General features: G+C 42.2%; 1 protein-coding gene across 2 annotated transcripts in view; it reads left to right on the top strand.

Moving 5' to 3' along the window:
- Nucleotides 1-18,500, top strand: part of GLIPR2 (GLI pathogenesis related 2) — a 28,376-nt gene extending 9,876 nt beyond the window's left edge. Inside the window, exons 2-5 of one of the 2 annotated variants that reach the window (XM_065628506.1) lie at nucleotides 3,733-3,841; nucleotides 7,397-7,500; nucleotides 15,807-15,884; nucleotides 16,950-18,500. In XM_065628506.1, the coding sequence (XP_065484578.1) occupies nucleotides 3,733-3,841; nucleotides 7,397-7,500; nucleotides 15,807-15,884; nucleotides 16,950-17,110 (452 nt within the window). In that variant the 3' untranslated portion in view covers nucleotides 17,111-18,500. Of the gene's footprint in view, nucleotides 1-3,732; nucleotides 3,842-7,396; nucleotides 7,501-15,806; nucleotides 15,885-16,714; nucleotides 16,800-16,949 lie in introns of those variants that run through there. The other variant, XM_065628508.1, reaches the window with a different exon arrangement.
- Nucleotides 18,501-18,795: the final 295 nt, after the last annotated feature.

Genomic DNA, 18,795 nt, shown 5'->3' with positions numbered 1-18,795 from the left:
GTGGGTCCTTTGAAGTGTATTTTGCAGCTTTCTTCACATATGTTGCTCAAGATATTATATGAGGACATTTCTAATTATTTATTTTGAGGTAGAATAGAAAGGTGGGGTCATTATCTCCATTTACCTGTAATGTACACATTGGGTGAAGAGTTGAGGCCTATGTTCAAAGAAGGATTGAGACAGACATAATGGTACTCTCTTCTGTGTATGATTCTCCATGAGGTCCATTTGTTGTTGACTGCATTATATGTTAATTATCCGAAGGCTAAACAGAAAAAACCAGTATGTATAGAAAGTACAAAATTACCAGTGAAGATTAATCCATAAACAGTAGGACAGAGAGCACTGAGAAGACAATGGTACTTGTAGAAATTGATGCTGTGCTCTTTCTTGTCTCACTTAGCCAGGAAGAAGTATACTTTTTTTGCTGGTCAAGTGCATGCCTGGTATAATGTTGTGCATCCTGAGTGGTGACGTGAGGGCTACCCACACCATTTATCCTGTGTAGGTATTGGGTGGTTAGGTTTTATGTCTGTGTTTTGAGGAATATTTTACTGTTACTCTTTCCTCACGTCATCTTGCAGCTCTGCAAGACCAGTGGAGTAGGTCCAGTTGACAGCTGCAAAGGTGATGCAGAGCAGCTAGTGGTGTGGAAGACGTCTTCAGATAACTTGCTTCTCTTTTTACGTCCAAACTAAGGGAAGAACAGAGCAGGAGAAAACAGGGTTCAGATAAGAAGTGGGAAGGATTCAGACATAAAGAGCTCTTCACCTGAGAAGGAGTGAGTAGATTGGCACTGTTTAGAGACAATAAGAATGGAGAAACAGAATACTCAGGAAAAGATGGGGAAAACTAATGTAGATGACTCTGCCTAGTTTTTTGTGGTCACACAAAGTTGATCAGTGAAACTGAAAATCCTGTAAGGTGTTCTCTGTACCACATCATACCCTGGAAATTCATGGTCTCATACTGTAATTATCTCAGCCAATGTTCCAGAAGGATCCAAAATGGAGGTAAATAATCGAATAATGAGAAGCAAGCAACTGTATCTAATACCTTTAGTTGTTTTACTTATTAAGCTGTGTAATGATTCATGACTAAACTTAACTTCCTGGCAGTAGGAAATAATTTTTCCTAGCAACTTGAGCAGTGTACATGAAAGGGAAAAAAGTACGTCTCCAAAGCTGTTTGGGAAACTTTCCCCATTTGGGTGGGAGCCTGAAAAGTCCTGTTAACTCTCACTTCTGGCTTCCTAGCATATGGAACATTGGTAAAATGGAAAAACTTAACATATCCTCCAAAACAAATCTGAAATACATTTAGCAGTTTGGTGTCCCTCTCCACACATCAGCATGCACAGGGGAAGCTGTGCAGAGGGAGGTGGTTGACACATGAGCTTGACTCACGGTAGAGAAGTGTTTCTATAGCAGCTGCCTTTGAGGGAAGAAGAGGATGGAGGTTCTCTAGGGATAGCAGAGCAGTGCCTGCCATGGCTAGAAGAAACTTGGTTTTGTCCGCGTCTTGTTGGTCTTTGTAACTCAAAATGTTAATACAGAGCTGGATTATACAATACTTCTGACAATGGATAGACTGACAGTTGACAAAGCCTATATTTAAGTTGACTTATTTTTTTTTAGAATTTTAGTTTGCTATTGTCACTGGTAGCAACTTATTTGAATAGAAACTTTCACACTTTCCAGTCAGATTGTTTACCATTTAATGCTGAGCAGATGAGATATTAAGTCTAGATGATAACAGCCACAACCTGGTCTTGTGCAGAAAAGTGCAGCCTGGAGTATGTGCTGCAACTTTCAAAGCTGAGTATTTCAATTTGTTTGATCTGCAGGCTGTCTTAAAATTCCCCTACTGGAAGCACAGACCCCTGCATCAGTGAAATTCAGCAAGCTGCAGGCTTGCTTTCCTCAGTAACCTTATGATAGATGCCTTCGAATAGGCCATGCAGCAGATGAGAGTTTTAGGACTCTGGTTTGATGGAATCGGTGTGCTGTGAGTGATGGTACTAAGAGTGGTGGGACAGGCAAAAGGGTGTGTGTTGCTTAAACACCAGAGATGGAAATGCCTGATTGGTCTGGCGATGTGCAACCCGTGACACACAAAATTGAAGGAAAACCTAAGAGGAGGAAGATGGTGGGCAGATCTCATCTCACCAAACAGGGTTCCTGTTGCTGAATTCTTAACCATCTAATGCCAACAACTTTATACCAAAAACTCTAAGCTGAAAGCATGTTGATGAAGAATATATTAGAGATATGTCCACAGTGCCACTTTATTCTGGAAAAGGTCAGGCCCACTTTGGACTATGTTCAAAAGGCTTAAGGTACTGCAAGAAACAGTAATGCCTTTCTGTGTACATTGGATATTGTGATTACCTTAGGCTACCATATTATCCTGGAGCTGTTGTGGAAACTGGAGAGAACTCTGAGAACAGCCTAAAGCATGAGCATGGGTTGGGTAGTCACCTTAGGAAGACATTATGTGACCAGTGTGTGCAAACTGACAGCTATACTGTGGGAAAATGCATCATTACAAACGGCAGAATAGTGTACACACTAATAAAGGAGAGAATTATTGTAGTTGTTAGGATCGGGTAGGGAGAGGAAGCTGAGAAATTGAAGGTAATAACAGGAAACACTTTCCAGTCATGAGGTACACTTGGGCTTTCAAAGTATCTTACAAGGAAAGTGGTGATAGTTGTGCTAATAGGATGTTCAGAAATGAAGCTGGTGACTCATTAATAAATGTAGAAACCTGTGTCACAGTAAAAGCAAATACTCAAAGATGTCTCAACCTCTTCAAAAGCTTCAGCAAGATAAAGTGGAAACTGTCCTTCCATTTTGAAGATGCTATCCATACCTCTCTAACTGTCCCAATACACTGTTTCAGGTTCCAAATTTCTCTTATAGCAGCAAATTCCACAGGGTGACCAATGACAGAGGTTTGGGCTGGTGTTGTTTTTTTTTCCTCTGAAGCTTGGCAAAAATCAGCAATGTTGTAAAAGGAGGTAACATGAAATTGCTGTCAAAGTGAATTGCACTGTGACTTGTTGCTTGTCCTCTGCCTTGTGCTGCTGAAAGTGCGAAGCTTACCAGGGTAACAACGTGGGCTCTTTTAAAGCTTTGCAGTAACTTTGGAAGAATCATCCCCAGCAGTCATTTCTTTCCTAACCACTTGCCGTTTGTTAACAATTATTTGTCTATTAATTTGTACTATATAATGAATAAAATGAATGGTGCATGTTTCAAAGTATTTGCACAGTTCTAAACGTTTTAGAATCTTTTTTTTCTTCAGAGGGCGTCTTGACTAACACAGAAAATTCTTGCATACAGAGATAATTTGCATTTTTAGTGCATCACCTCAAAGGACCTACTTGTTGCTTACTCTGAGACTTTGCAATGATGATGCAACACACAGAAATCCTAAAATGAAAGCCAGTCAAATTAACCTCAAATGACCTTGCTGTTGAGGGTGGGAATAAGGTTCACATTTTGCTTCAGCCTTTAGTGTGTCTGCACCATCCCACTGGGAGTGTCTCTTAGAGTTAGTTCCTGGACAGAAAGCATTAATGGTTTGTTTCATCCTGCTCCCAGGTCATGAGGGTGCTGTGTTCTTCAGTCCAGCCTGTACCACCGTCTTAGCTACAGGGTATGCTTTTTCTGTCTTCACTGATGTCTGTGTTTGACAGACCTTTCCAATTTTTTTATGTGATTTTAGCTTCCAAACAATTTGCTGAAGAAGTCTTGAAAGCACACAATGACTACAGGAAGAAACATGGAGTCCCCCCACTAAAACTCTGCAAGAAGTTAAACAGAGGAGCCCAACAGTGAGTTCAGTCTTTTCTTTTCTCTGATGAGATTTGTGACACTTTTTTTCTGTTAGGTTTGGCTGTGCATACTGCAAAAAATATTTGCCTTTTGATTTGCTGATATTCAATGAAGACTTACTGGGTGGGAAGTGAGGGACTCTACTCTGTTTCTCCCTACCCAACTCTTGTCATCCTGTCTTTCTCTGTCACATGGGCACTTCTGTGGTCACAACTGTATAAATCTTTCTTGTGCCCTTTTCCAGACAGGGGATGCATCTGTCTACACTGGTGTGTATCCTCTGCAGAGAGTAGTTGTCAAAAACATGCTTCACCACCACCTCTGTCAGATGATGGATTCTCATCTGCAGGAGAATATCCACTGCTGCTGAAATAGTGGAGAAAATAACCTTTTTCATGGTAGGAAGTGAAAAGTGGTCTAAGATCTCTGGAATCAGAGGGAAGTAATTTCAGATCAAATTGTGTATCTCCCTGGCCCAAAAGCAAAATCAGTATATGTTGTTCTCTGGTCTGTCAGGAGGGACACATCTCGCCTCTTCTCCAGTGCTGTATGTTTAATGTACAGTGGATCCATCTTCCTGCTGTCTGACTTAAGTCTTCCCTACAGAAATGTGAGTCTATTACTGCTTGTCCTCTTTGCTGTAGACATGACAAGCGGATTATTTGCTTTCCCTTTACAGCAACCTTTTTCAAGGTAGATTTGAAAAGCTTCAGTTTTTTTCAGGCTGATCCTCACAGTACAATGAGATACCCAAAGGAGTAAATGCTGATTAAACTGTTCAGAAAATAAATGTCTTTCCATAATAGCTAAGTAGTGGCCAGTTTGATCGGTGCAGAAATGAGATCTCATCTCCTGTTAGGCTTTCTGCCATAACCATGCAGACTTCTTCGTGCTCTCTGACTAGAAGCCAGAGAGACTGTGGCCTTTCCAGAACCTGATGTACTCTCCCAGCTTGGTGCTGTGCTGCCACACGGATGCTTCAGCTCCTGCTCTCCCAGACCAGAGATCTCTGCCACATGTTGTGATGTACAATGCACGTGATGCATGGACATGCCCTTTGGCATCAGGCAAAATCTGATTCTGTATTTAATTTTCACTTTTTTTTTTTCTTGAGACATCATTGTAACTGGATACAGTATTTCTATGAGATGGAATACCAGTGACTCAGCCACATACCTTTGTAATCTTCTGGGGTTTTCCTTCTGTTCTTCAAAAGGTTGTTTTGTTTCTGTTTTACATGGTGCCTCACAATGAGGAAGAAATTTGACTTGTCAATAACACTTGTGTCTCCAAAGTGCTACAGCTGGTTTGAACAAGTCAACTTGTATGAATAGTTCAGATTATTCTGTCAAATATGCATTGCTCCACATTTATCCCTCAGCCCTAGCTGAGTATTTTTAGGTCCTTCTGCAATTCCTAACAGTCCTCTCTGGTCTCAGCTGACTTTCCCCACTATGATGAATAACAATAGGAAACCTTTTTTTGGTTGTGGTCTGTAACTTAACTTGTAAGAATTAAAAGACACATGTTCAGAGTCTGAAACTGGTTGACAGCAAGAACCAGAAATGGTTTGACCTGAATAGAAGACATGAAATATAAGAAATCTCTTATTTGACAAGACAGATTTTGCATAATCTTAACTTCTAAGAGCTTCACGTTTTCTTTAGGTATATCTGATGTCTTTGTTGATGTATGCCTGGTGTATCTCAGGGTACTTTTCCATGCTTCTCTATCTGTGAAAATGGTCTGTTTCCTACTATTCTTCAGTTCCAATAATTGCAACAGGTTAGATGAACTGACTATTGGATCCCTGCCTTAGCATGAGATGAGTCACTCTCAGCAGGTGTCTGTTTATCTCTGACTGTAATGAAGCATAGGGTGATGATGTCAGACACAAATCTCTGCTTTCAACTGACTGAGCTAGAGCGAATCAATCACCCTTTGTCTCAAATCCCTGGCAACTTTGTCGGTGTGCAATGTGTACTTTGTTCCATTCTTATCTCTTGCTTGGGATGTGGGAATCCTCAAAGAGAAAAATTACAGGACTGTAATGATATTGGGCACGAAGGAGCAACTGCAGATCCTCTAGTTCAGGATCTAGCAGACTGACAAGCTTTGTTTTAAATTTTTTTTTTAATTTTTTTTTTGAGAGATTGGAGTATGATAGAAGGAAATGAGAACCTAATGACTGAAGTACTAGCTTGGGCCAAAATGTTCAGCTGGACAAATTTCCTGTCTGTGGCAGATGCCAGTAATTCATGATTAGGGAGGGAGTAGCAGGACAAAAATGCGGTGATCCTTTCCCCATTGTCTTCTCCTGAAAGTTACATATTTCTCCTGGAAAATATATTTTTCCTAAGCAGGAGATTGTATCCTCATTTTCTTGTTGCTGTTGTTTAATAAACCTTGAAGATTATCCACACCCCAGCCCGCCCAGTAAATTTGTCTAGCTCTTTTTCAAACCCATACGTGTTTTGGTGTCTGCATCATCTTTTGGTGATGACTTCTGCTGCAGTGTGGAAAAAGTGGTGTCTTACTTGACTCTTAAATCTCTGGCCTGATGATTTTGTGTGTTGCCCCTTATTTCTTGTGCTGTGAGAAATAACAAATGGTCTTTCCAATTTCACTGCCTCTGTACTGAAGCCTTTCCAATGTTGAACAAAGGGAATAATTATTTTTACACATGATGTTCTTCTTAACCCTGTTGTCCTAAGATGATAAAATACAACCCATGCTCTCAGACCAGTCAACTTCTTTAGAAACAGAACTGCTTATCCCTTTGTTGGTGTACACAGCTGTTGCGTCAGATTCTCCATGTGGTCCCCTTCTCGTCTCTACTGTCGCCTGGCACATTGCTCTTGTTTTGCATTTGACTTTTTTTCCCATTTGTGAATGTGGGGGTTTTTTACATTTGCTTTGACTGAATCCCCACTTTGCTCTGTTTTCCATCTCATCAAGAACATTGATGTTACTCCTGTGAGAGGCCTAGGAATGTGGGGAGGTGACACCTGTAGCAATTGCTGCAGGTACTTCCCTTCCCCCTAGCAGCTGCAGCTAAGGGTGGCCAGTGGATGTTCAGGTGCTGGGCAGAACAGGGTGAGGAAAGATCTGCCCTTTGATTTCTTCTAGGCCAGGTGTGTCAAACTCATTTTCACCAGGGGCCGCATCAGTGTCGCGGTTGCCTTCAAAGGGCCGAATGTAATTTTAGGACTGTATAAATGTAACTACTTCTACATTTGGCCGTTTGAAGGCAACCGTGAGGCTGGTGTGGCCACTGGTGAAAATGAGTTTGACACCCCTGGTCTAGGCCTTTCTCCACAATGACACGGGTGCTCATGAAAGACAAAGAAAATGGCCTCTAGGCCTTCCCTTTGCCTAACTGCTAGATTTATGTAAGCTTAAAGCATCTCTGGCGTCAGGGCTTTGCAGCTGAGTAACTTAGCTTAAACCGTCATCTTCCAGCACAATTCTTGCTTGCATCTCCTCCTCCTTCCTCCTGTACCTTCTCTCTGCTTGCTGTGGCCCATGACTCGATGTGTGAATTCCTTTGCTAGGTATGCAGAAGAACTGGCTACCACAAGGGTCCTCAAACATAGCTCTGAGTCTGCTAATGGAAAATGTGGAGAAAACCTAGCATGGGCATCCTACGACCAACCAGGTAAGTTTTATTCTCTTATTGTCTCACAGTCACTGGATATATGGCTTGTCTTAGAATCATAGAATGTCCTGAGTTGGAAGGGACCCACAAGGACCATCGAGTCCAACTCCTGTCCCTGCATGTGACAACCCCACAGGTCACACCATGTGTCTGAGGCCTTGTCCAGTCTCTGCTTGAACACTGTCAGGCTTGGGGCCGTGACACCTCCCTGGGGAGCCTGTTCCAGTGCTCCACCACCCTCTGGGGGAAGAACCTTTTCCTCATGTCCAACCTGAACCTCCCCTGGCACATCTTCCTGACATTCCCTCGGGTTCTGTCACTGGTCGCCAGAGAGAAGAGCTCAGCCCTGCCCCTCCTCCTCCCCTTGGTGAGGAAGCTGCAGCCCCATGAGGTCTCCCCTCAGTCTCCTCTTCTCCAGGCTGAACAAACCAAGTGACTTTAGCCGCTCCTCATACGGCTTCCCCTCCAAACCCTTCACCAACTTTGTGGTCCTCCTCTGGACACTCTGCAGTAGCTTTATATCCTTTTTATACTCTGGCGCTCAGAACTGCACACAGTGCTCCACGTAAAGTACATTCTTGTGTACTTTGGGCTCAGAGTGTCTGGTTTCAAGAGTACTGGCATTTCCCCTGCTTTGAAAGTGCATCCACCACAGGGGACAAGATGGTTGTTTGCAGTCACCTACATGTACTGAGAGCACGGAGCACGTGTAGGCACAGAGAGGGTAAGGGACTGTGTGCTATGTGCCTTTGGAGGAAGGGCTTGGCAGCTTGGCTGGTCTGTATGTCCTAGCTGAGATGTCTTGAGGGCTACTTGGGTGTCCAGGGGAGGAGAGAAGGAAACCATCAATGCCCTCTACATCACCTTTATCTTTAGTTCGTCCCAGCCAAGGAGGGGGCTGACCACAGGCCAGCTGTGGTGAGGAAGGTGGAAAACCAGCTATTGCATGCTACACAGCAGTTCCTGACTGTGGGGGCAAAAAGTCAAGGGGAAGCCAACATGACAGCAGCTTACGTTAGACATCTAGTTTCTTCTGCTCTGTCAGCAAACGGGCTTTGAGCCCTTTTCCATGCCTTCATTTCTGAAGATAGAAATACTCCATGTATTTTCTGATCATGAATGTAACACGTAATCAGCAGCCTTTGGTTTGGATGCCCAAGGAGCTGAATTTTGGCCAGGCTGACAGCCTGGGGTGAGCCCTCAGTTGGATCGATGTTCAGCAGGCTCTTCCCTCCTGCCTCCTCCAGCGGGCAGGGCTCATGCCTCAGCCTGCTCAGACAGCAGGTGGGATGTATTAAAAGTGACCACTTGCTTGATTTATTCTCATCTACCTCTGGAATTTCCAGCACAGCCTTGGGGAGAGAGAAGCTCATTTCTGCAGGCTGGAGGCCCTATTTGAAGGACCTGGAAATTTCAGTAAGAGTTCTAGACCCAGAGACACTGCTCAGTTCCTCTGTAAGTGCCAACTCTAGTCCCTAATGTGTTCTTTTTCATGGTGAAAAAGAAACCTGGGGTGGAAAAATACAATTTGATCTACTCATATTTGGCATTCTGTCCATTGCAAGACTCTGAGGCAAGAGTTCAGAGCAGCATGGGAAAACACAGATGTATGGCAAAGTTTGCACAGTGGCTATGACTCACTGACTGAGCTTATTTCTTCCTTCTTGCTTGTGTTAATAGCCTGTGCTCCTTCCCCTGAGGTTAAAGTCATAGAATTCCCATTTAGAGAGCTGGAAACAAAACACACAGATCCTTCCATAAATTGTATAATGCCTGTCTTTTTCTCGATCCCATTTGTTTTCTTCAATGCACTCTTTCCATAAGTAACTTGCCAGTTTTTGAGCAATTTTGTTACTATTTTCTTATCCACAGGATTGAATGTCTTGCTGAGAAAATTAAGCTACATCCTCTTTTGTTCTGTAAAACACTTCTACATTTCCTATTTAGCAGGATCATTCAAAGTACCAGAATGAGAAAACTGGTTCCTCAAAGAAAGTTATTCTCTCGTCTGGGCTTAATCTTTATCTCTGTGGAGCTAGTTCATTCTTTTTTTTCTTATATAGTTAGTTAATTTGTACCCTGCTCATTCAGGCTGAAATTTGTATTAAGACATCCATTCAAGGGCTTAACAAAGGCAGACAGTGTCTTCTGGTTTCTTTCCTAGATAAAGCAAAACTCAATAAACCTCCAGCATACTCTGTATTCTCTCTAAGAAAGTGATGCTATTGTTTATTTTGGCTCTTGCGTCTTCTGGCATTGTTTCAGAGAAGATTTAAGCTTTCAGCTATAAGACCCTTGTAGTTTGACCCCTTTCCTGGTACAAGAATACCTTGAATTGTATTCAGCATTTTAGAGTTACATAGCCTAAAGCCATCGCTGGAAATATGTTTATCCCTGTAATCCAAGAAATAGTTGACAGCTGTTTCCTCCCTCCAGTCCTGCAGGAACTGCTCCGTGGCAGACTTCTCTTTGTCTGTGTTCAAATAAGTGAGCTGCTAATGTGAGAGACCGCAGCGTGCCTTGGCAGCTGTAGTTTGTCAAGCTTCTCAGGATGCCTCGTGTCATTCTTCATCTCTCAGGAGGCCAAAGGCAAGCACTGGATGACTAAATTCTGGTTGGGATGGCTGGTGTGGTCATGAAGAATGTGCCATGTCACCTGTGGAAACACCGCAGCTAATGAATTCTAAAGAGTTAGTAAGGGAAACTCACTGTATGTTATCATGTATGTTGTCATGTATGTTATCAGGGGAACCTGGATCTGCCTATAGATAGATCAGGACGAGTGGACAGAGCGGCACAGACACCCTATGCCCCAGCCCTGCAGGACCATGCTCTGACTGAGAGCCTGCCTTGATGCATCTCTCGCTGTCTAACACCAGGCTTACAGAGTACTGTTAAACAAAATAAAGTAAAATAAAATAATGACCTGCATGAGGAATGCTGGAAGTAGAGAATTACTTCCTAAAACCATTAGTATGATTTCAGTCTAGGTAGATATTTCATAAAACTATGAGTATGACTTCAATCTAGGTAGATATTTTATTTCTGAGGCAAATTTAAACCTACCTCTACCTCCTTCCCCCTCAGACTGCTGGAAGGGAGTTTGTGATAACAAAAGCTAGAAAAACATTTGAGGAGAACTGAGGTTTGGGATACCTTGGTTTTAAGTAGATGCGCTGCCCATCCTCACACAGAAATATGTCCTGTGTGATTTTATTAGAATGTTTTTAGCAACTTACTCAGTGGGATTACCTGAGGATTTAAGGATTCTTTGGTGTGAAGAGAAACACTAAGGCAAGGCCCAGAGAAAGTAAGTGTTAGAAGAGGGAGCTGAATACAGCAGTAGGGCTGCCACAGCTCTGTGCCCCCTAGTAGTGAGGCTGAGAGTATATTCTCAGGTGTGCACACACAAACACACATGTACAACATGTACGTGCATATATATGCAGGTGGCCACACAGATCAGCAGAGGCAGGCAGCATTCGCATGAACAGCATCAGTGCCCTTATCCTGTTCCCCTTTCTGGCTGATCACGATGAAGTCCATTATTGGAATATATATGAACAAAAGAATAGAAAAAGATATTTTTCCAGTGAAGGGTTTTTAAATATCTGTATAAAATTTATATTTTCATAACATCAAATATATATATATATGTATTTCAGTAATGGAAATAAAATTCCAGTGTGCATCCCTGGAGCAGCTGAGCTCAGACACTCAGTCTGCCCAGTAGCTGCCCCTGGATCCCAGTGTCTGCTGGCACCTGAATGTACAAACCCCTGAGGCTGCATTTCCCCTCCAGCTGCTGGTACAGGGCCTCTTGTGCACTCAGCTCTCTGGCCATCAGCCAGGACCCCTCCTTCTCCCTGTGTCAGCCGTGCACTGCTGTAGTGACTCTACCTAATCCAGCTTGCACTTCTTAGAAGGGTGTGTTACAACAGGAAAAGGGATAACAGTTTTAAACTAAATGAGCGGAGGTTCAGGCTAGACATGAGGAAGACATTTTTTTTACAATGGGTGGTGAAACACTGGCACAGGTTGCCCAGAGAGGTGGTAGATGCCCCATCCCTGGAAGCATTCCAGGCCAGGCTGGATGGGGCTCTGTGCAACCTGATCTAGTTTAACATGTCCCTGCTCATGGCAGGGAGTTGGACTAGATGACCTTTGAAGGTGCCTTCCAACCCAAACTGTTCTATGATTCTGTTGCTCACACACTTGCACCTGTGCTGGTGCTCCAGTTGCTGGCAACACAGGCACCCAGGTCCCTGCAACCCTTGGTCAGATCGCAGTTGTTGGCACTCAGTCTCCCCCACACATCCACGCAGAATAGAGCTCCTCACCCAGGAGAACAGCTAGAAACGAAATGTGGTAAGACAACAGGACAACTGATCAGATGCAGGGCATGGTCGGGCAAGAGTACTGACACCAATTTACATGCAGCAGCCCCTTTTTATCTCTCTGCATTTCAGAGAGCGGTATCAGCAGAAGAACTTCACACCAGGTCTGTTAGTCCTATGTTTGGACTGACCTCCTATGGTCAGTCATCTGCCCACATGAGGCAGCTTGAGGTACAGTCATTGTGGCCATGCTACTAGGTCATAGCTTGGGTAAATAAAATAAAATCACTATGGTGATTCTGAGCCTAGTCTTGGGCAGAACTATACTTGGGCACTAATTCAAGGATTGTTGCACCAAGTTTTTGTGCAACGTAGGTATGTACAGGGAGTTGCGGTACTGGTGCGACTCATTAGTATGAAGTTCAGTCTGTTCCAAAATGAAGATCTAGTAAGTCTAACCGAACAGGTCATCAGTCAGCTATCACTAGGAGAAGGGTGGAGTGAAACTGTGTTTCCATAGAGAAAGTGTTGAAACTGTGAATGTGGTTTACAGCAGCGCAAACAGGAAGGATATTTTTAAAAAAACAGCAGTACACTAATTGGTTCTGCAAGTGGAGCTACAGAAGAGAAGCTGCAGCGCTGATGGTAGGACAGATCTGCAGGCTTTTTGATAGAAGTGAACAATCATTTCTGCTATAGTTGGGAATAAGGGGTGGGAGTGAGATTTCTGTGTTCTTTCTGTCTGACTGAAATACACTTTGAACAGCAAGCAACCCCTGTTCTGGAGGCTTTGGGGGGGCATGGGAGCTGCTTTCAATGAAACATTGAAATGCAAGGGAAACGGACGCTAAATATAACTGCATCACTTATTCCGTAATTATTTTACATGGAAAAACTGGTCAGTTCTCTGAACCAGCAAGTCTGAGGATGCAAGTTGCTGCTAAAGCAGCTTGCCTTGGTGCTCTGATGGCCCCTGTGCTGTTCTCAGTTCATTTTCTGCAGGCCCAGGGAAGCCCAGGGGTCACTGGGCTCAGAACAGGGTTTTTCCTCAGTCCCCCAAGTATCAGCCGTCGCTTTCAACACTGGTTGGGCTTGTGTCCCACCACTGCATTGTCTCCTGCTCTCCAAGGGGCAAAGAATCAGAAGAGAAGTATTTCAGAGGAAAGAGAGCATATTTGATCACCAGGTACCTACCTGTCTTCTCACGTGGTAATAACTTACACATAGTACCACCCTCGATTCCTGTGACATTCGACAGATGCAATTCATTCCATTCACTTCCAGGCCACTTCTTCAACACGATTTCAAGACAGAGTGTGTCAAAAGTTGCCCAGTCCTTTGGTCACCTTCTCTTTTGCCAGGAACAAGTCAGTCCTTAATTTCTCGCAGCCTATGATGCAATGACTTTGAATTCAAGGAGGATGACAGCAATGCCATATAATGATAACTTGATCCTGAACATGAATAAACAGAGCATAGCTATCAGTTTCTAGGCTTTCACTGCCTGGCTGCAATAAGTCGCAAACTCTCATCCACAAAGGCTGGGAATTAACACATCAGATTGTGCTACACAACTCTGCTCATTGTCTTTCATGAACAGGACTGAAGTATTCTTACCTGGTACCATTGCCATCTCCCTTGAGTTAGAGAGTTATCAAATTTTCACGTGATTGTATTATTTAAGTAAATTTTAACAAATATTAAGAGATACTGTGTTTGTCAAAACTTCCATGTGTCTTGCAGCATTTCCACCATGGAGATTTTAAGTTCTTGCCACGTGGACCCTAGGTTCGCTTCTTAGAGCTACAGTAAGCTGAGTGGGGTTGACATTCTCTTGAACTACTCTTTATGCTATGTCACACTGATATATTGAGGGAATGAAGTGCTGGTAGCAGTGGGAGTGCAGTCCTACATCTGTAAAATGCTACTTACACAGTCTGGTTACTTAAGCGCTTGTACACATAAAATATATGTGCTTCATAAGATCTGACGTGTCTGCAGTCACATTCTGCACTTCTGTTCTACCCAGCTTGCCACAAACACATCTAAATCCTTCATAGCATTGAAGTCTAGGATAGGACAAGATGATCTGCTTGGATTTTACTTTTTTTTTTTTAAACTCTGCACTTTTTCTTTTCGCCTTGTATTGCATGAAGGTTGCTCTTTGCACTTTTTTCAGTCTTCATTTCAGCTTTTGTGTGAGTAACAAATTAAGTTTTTTACTTCAGCTGTAAAACAGGTCTACAGGGTTTGTTGTTTGGCACAAGGAGAGCAGAGAAGGAAGGAACCTATTGTTATTCCTGAAACATTTACTTTGGGAAGCAAGAGAGGTTTTGCTGCCTTTTTATGTAGAAAATGTAAATTGACTCTACTAAGAGAGCACCATTCCTAACAAGCGGTGTGGCATAGATCAGTTCATAGTACTTTTGGTTGACAAACCTCTCAAGAGATGGCATTTCCTTCAATATTTCCTTTTCAGTGACAGCTCTGACAGGGCAGCTTGCCAGGCTACCACCACTGTCCCTTTAGCCGGCTGCGCTCATAAGCAACCAAAGTTTCAAGAAGCTAACGGCGCAGTGTCTGACTTCTAAAACAGTGCGAATCCAAGACTTTTTGCTGCAAAACAGCAAAACGTGAGTCATTGCTGTTCAGCAGCCAGCAGTCCATCAGGGACCAGCGTTCTTCATGACGGTAGGCTTGGCAGAACTGGCAGCTTGCTATGAAATCAACTGGCCTTGCGTTATATGTCCTGGAATGTTAAGCAGAAATTTCATTATTGATTAGCTCAGGGAAAAACCTGCTCTCTTCCCCCTGCCCCAAGCAATGTTTGACACAAGAATTTCCTAACAGCCACTAGTGGAAAAGAAGCAACATTTGGCTTTTGAGTGCATAGCATCTGCAAGTTCCGATCTGAGCTCCTGCCCCCTATGCTCTCTGCTCCACCAGATCCACTGCAGATTATCAGAATCCGCTCCTTTCTATGGGGTTCCTTAATTGTTCAGCTCAAAACAAGGAAGGATTATTTATTTGGCAGACGTCAACCTTAGAGACCCGCAGACATGTAGTGCTACAGCACTGGCCATAGTTATCATCCTCACACAGTTGTGATCAGTGAAAGCCTTTGATGAGGTGAGCTGGTGCTGGACAGAAGGACACAGCAGCAGGTCCAAGGCACATATATTTGAGGTGTCTGACTGTAGTACCCCGAGTTAGGGTGCCTCAAAGTGGACATTCACAATGGCTCAAGTGCTAAGTAAGATCTATTAAAAATAAATGCATTCAGAAATTCAAAGTGCCACATGCTGATGAGAACACAGAAAACTAGAGGATGTCAGAAGTGTCAGTTTTCTTTGGTTTGTTTGGAGCTGTAAGGGGATATCTTCACACACCTGCATCCACAGGTAGGAGGCCTCTCTGTAGAAAAGGTCCCTGTGCCCTCAGAAAATCTGGCAAGGCTCACTTAAGTCTTTTCAAACATGTTCCAAGAGGGAGGAGCTGGTGAAAGCCGTATGTAGAAGCCTAATGACAGGCACACTCATCCAAGATGAGGGTGATGTGTCTTCACTGCCTTCCAGGCTGAAAGTTACAGAAGGTTGTGGGCAGAAAAAAATGTAGAATAAACTCCATGTGTTACATTGCCAGATGGTTTCTTTGAGGATTAAAGGGATTTCTGCCCCATCCTGGTCCAAATGCTGCTCCACACAGATCTCTCTTGTCCTAAGGTTTTTCTAACTTCAACCTTGTAAAGTTTTAACCGCAGACAAGAATTGGTGGATGGTCCTGTGTCTTGATCTGTTGGTGACAGTACAGTGCTCTTCATCAGCTCTGTCCTTGCGGGTGAGACTGTTTCTCCATGTTTCTAGAAGTCCTGGTCAGCTACTAACAGAAGATCTTGCTGGCCAGGGTGTGAGTGCCCTACACTTCTGTGTTTATGTCATGATTCCACAGCAGCTTTCTTTTGCCTTTCAGGAAAGGATGTAGCTGACAGATGGTACAGTGAAATAAAAAATTACAGCTTTCAAAACCCAGGGTTTTCTTCTGGGACAGGTAAGTTGAGACTGGGCACTGTTTCTTCAACAACACAACTTTTATTTTAAGACATTGGCTAGCCAACTCATTTTGGTATTTTTCAAAAAACTACCTTTATTTGTTAGAAAAAAAAAAACAGACAGAAAAAATAACAGAATTTCCTCAAAGTTTTATGTAAAGAACTCACAAAAGGGTAAAAGGAAACTGAGAAATGAGGAAGTAAGTAAAATTTGTGGATTTTTTTTAATATTGTATTTTTCCTCTGACTCCAAAATTTTTAAAAGGCAACTTATTTTTAAGGGAAATTAATTTATAGAAAATACTAAATTGGAATCATATAGGTGTCTTACTAAAGGTGCTATGTTGTTGTCTACATTGACATGGGTTGTCTACCAAGTTATATCACTCCAGGCACAGAGATCACTTCAGATATAATTTGGAGATCAGTCACAGTCCATTGACTGTGTATTGACAATCTGGTGTTGAATGAACATAAGAACATTGTTCCTTGAATAGTGCTCAAGCAAGAGATATACCCAAGCTGGTTTCAGATGAAGAAAATCATGGTTTTCTCCCCTGGGGTCTGTCTGTGCATAGAGAGCACAACTGACGGAGCAGCACAATGCAGGGGTGACTATTACAACTAGGCAGAAGAAGCCACAAAAGCAGTGTTATTTTGAATAGCTGTACATGCAGGCACATGGGGGAGTATGAGATGGTCAAAGCAAATGAACAACCGTCTCTGTCAGAACTGCTGTTCACACTGGAGGGAGTGAAGAGCATGACTCCTTTGTCAAATTTCATATCAGGTACTCATAAAACTACTTCTTTCATTATTCTCTTGCTAGGTATTCCTATTTGGATATAGGACATGGAGCTGGGAATAGCAGCGTGGAACCAGATCAGATCAGACTTTTTCAAGACAAAATGCCAGATGTAGTTTACTTTTCATGTCCTTAGCTTGTTCACCTATTGGAGAAAGAAGCAATTTTGTATTGTTCTTTCTTTCAGCCCCTCAACACGTTAAAGGGAATGTCATAGGTTTAGTACCTAAGTTGAATGCTTATGTTTCTCTCACTTCAGGTCACTTCACAGCAATGGTTTGGAAGAACACAAAAAAGATGGGAGTCGGAAAAGCATCTGCTAGTGATGGCTCAACGTTTGTGGTGGCTAGATATGATCCAGCTGGAAATGTAGTAAATCCAGGCTATTATGAAGAAAATGTTCTTCCTCCAAGAAAATAACTTCTTTTTTTTTCAAAGGTAGTCTTATTGTTTAATGGCAAGTGAACCTGGATTTGGACTTAACAGTGTTTGAAATGAAGTACGATTCAATGAAATTTCCTGTTTGATGCTGTGGTTCACTTCTCATTATAGACGAAGCAATTACATATTGCTTGAGTCGACCTGCACATTAGGTCCCTGTTGTTTCTGAGGGAGTTTCAGTTTATTTGAGGATGAAGTATATGCAGCATTTCTGAAGGGTAAAATTTATAAGGTGGTTTTTTTATAGTTTGCATGAACTCTGTGTCAGCATGTGAGTAAGCACATGTTGGATGTCTCTTTTTAGACAAGCAAATTTATAGCTTTCTGTAAACTGAAGATACCAGCTTGTAATTATATCATGTACTGCCAGTTTTCCAGTATTTTTTAATAACTGTAGATTTCTATGCTCTATCTATACCTCCTGCTACTGTGGGGCCTTCTCTCTGCAGGTGGACCATATGCAAAACTTCCCATATGAAAGGGGCACATGTAGAATGTAGTGGCATTCAGACCTAATGTGGTTTTATTAAAAGGATCTCATGGAACACTAAAACGTTTCTGGCAAAATTGTATCCGTCAAGCAAGCCATAACTACTGCATGACCCAAGAGCTACTAAAATTGTTTAAATCCCAGCGTTACGGTTTAGGTGCTAATGTTTAAAAGCTATTTGAGATAACTGTATTTCAAGTTCAAACCCCATGTTACAGTTTATATTATGTACGTTATCGTATGATCAAATTGTTTACTTCTGTTCCAGGAAAGTAAGATACTACTTTTTCTCTTAGAGACTTAAGCACAAAAAAGAAGTTTCTTTGTTGGAGCATGTTAGATTTTACTTCTCAATAACTTATTTTCATTTCCTAGGGAGTATCTTCTGCAGGTGTCATATTATACAGACAATGATATTCCCAAGTAATCTTTTGTCTCCTTTAATAATGTCACAGTGGTAGGTATTCACATCGTCATTATTCAGAGATGGTTACTCTTTGTTCATATCATTCAATAACAATAAAAATACTTCACATGCTGGACTGCTGCCCTGAAAATTTCAGACTAAATTTCCTTAAAAGCAAGCAAGCAAAAATTCTGATGGCACTTATTTTCTCTTATGAAATGTGGATTGGGCCGTTTTAGCCAAGTTCATATACTGTGCTTCAATTTGGGGTTTTGTTTCTTTGTAAATGTTTATTTTGACTCCTGCTGAGATTCTGTGTGCCAGAATTTGGTTCATGAAGGGTGCCATTACAGAAATACTTCTTTTTGTTTACACAGTTGTAATAAACTGCACTGTTATGGCTTGATTATATGTCACTGTGATGCTGTATGTTACAATCTATTTGCTGCAACCAAGAATTTAACACATATAATGAACATCTGAAAATTAAATATTTTTGAATATTAATTACTCAAGCCTTTGCTGTTACCCGAGTCTTTGTTGAATAATCTCGAAATTTTGTTTCCAGGGCATTAACATATGATGTTATTACTTTTGCAACGTGGAGCATTCTAGCCCAGGAAAGAAAGATCTTCTAAGAAATGATAAATCATACAGCAGATTGTACATCATCCCTTTATATAAAGATTGAGGTAACACTCGAAGCCGGAGCTGAAGGGGTGTTTCTCTTTTTCTGTTGAACTCCTGCTTTGCATCTCGTTTAGTTTC

This window comes from Caloenas nicobarica, chromosome 2, assembly GCF_036013445.1.
Source record: "Caloenas nicobarica isolate bCalNic1 chromosome 2, bCalNic1.hap1, whole genome shotgun sequence".
Lineage (NCBI taxonomy): Eukaryota > Metazoa > Chordata > Aves > Columbiformes > Columbidae > Caloenas > Caloenas nicobarica.
The sequence above is the reverse complement of the archived record's forward strand: the minus strand, read 5'-3'. Positions and strand labels throughout refer to the sequence as shown.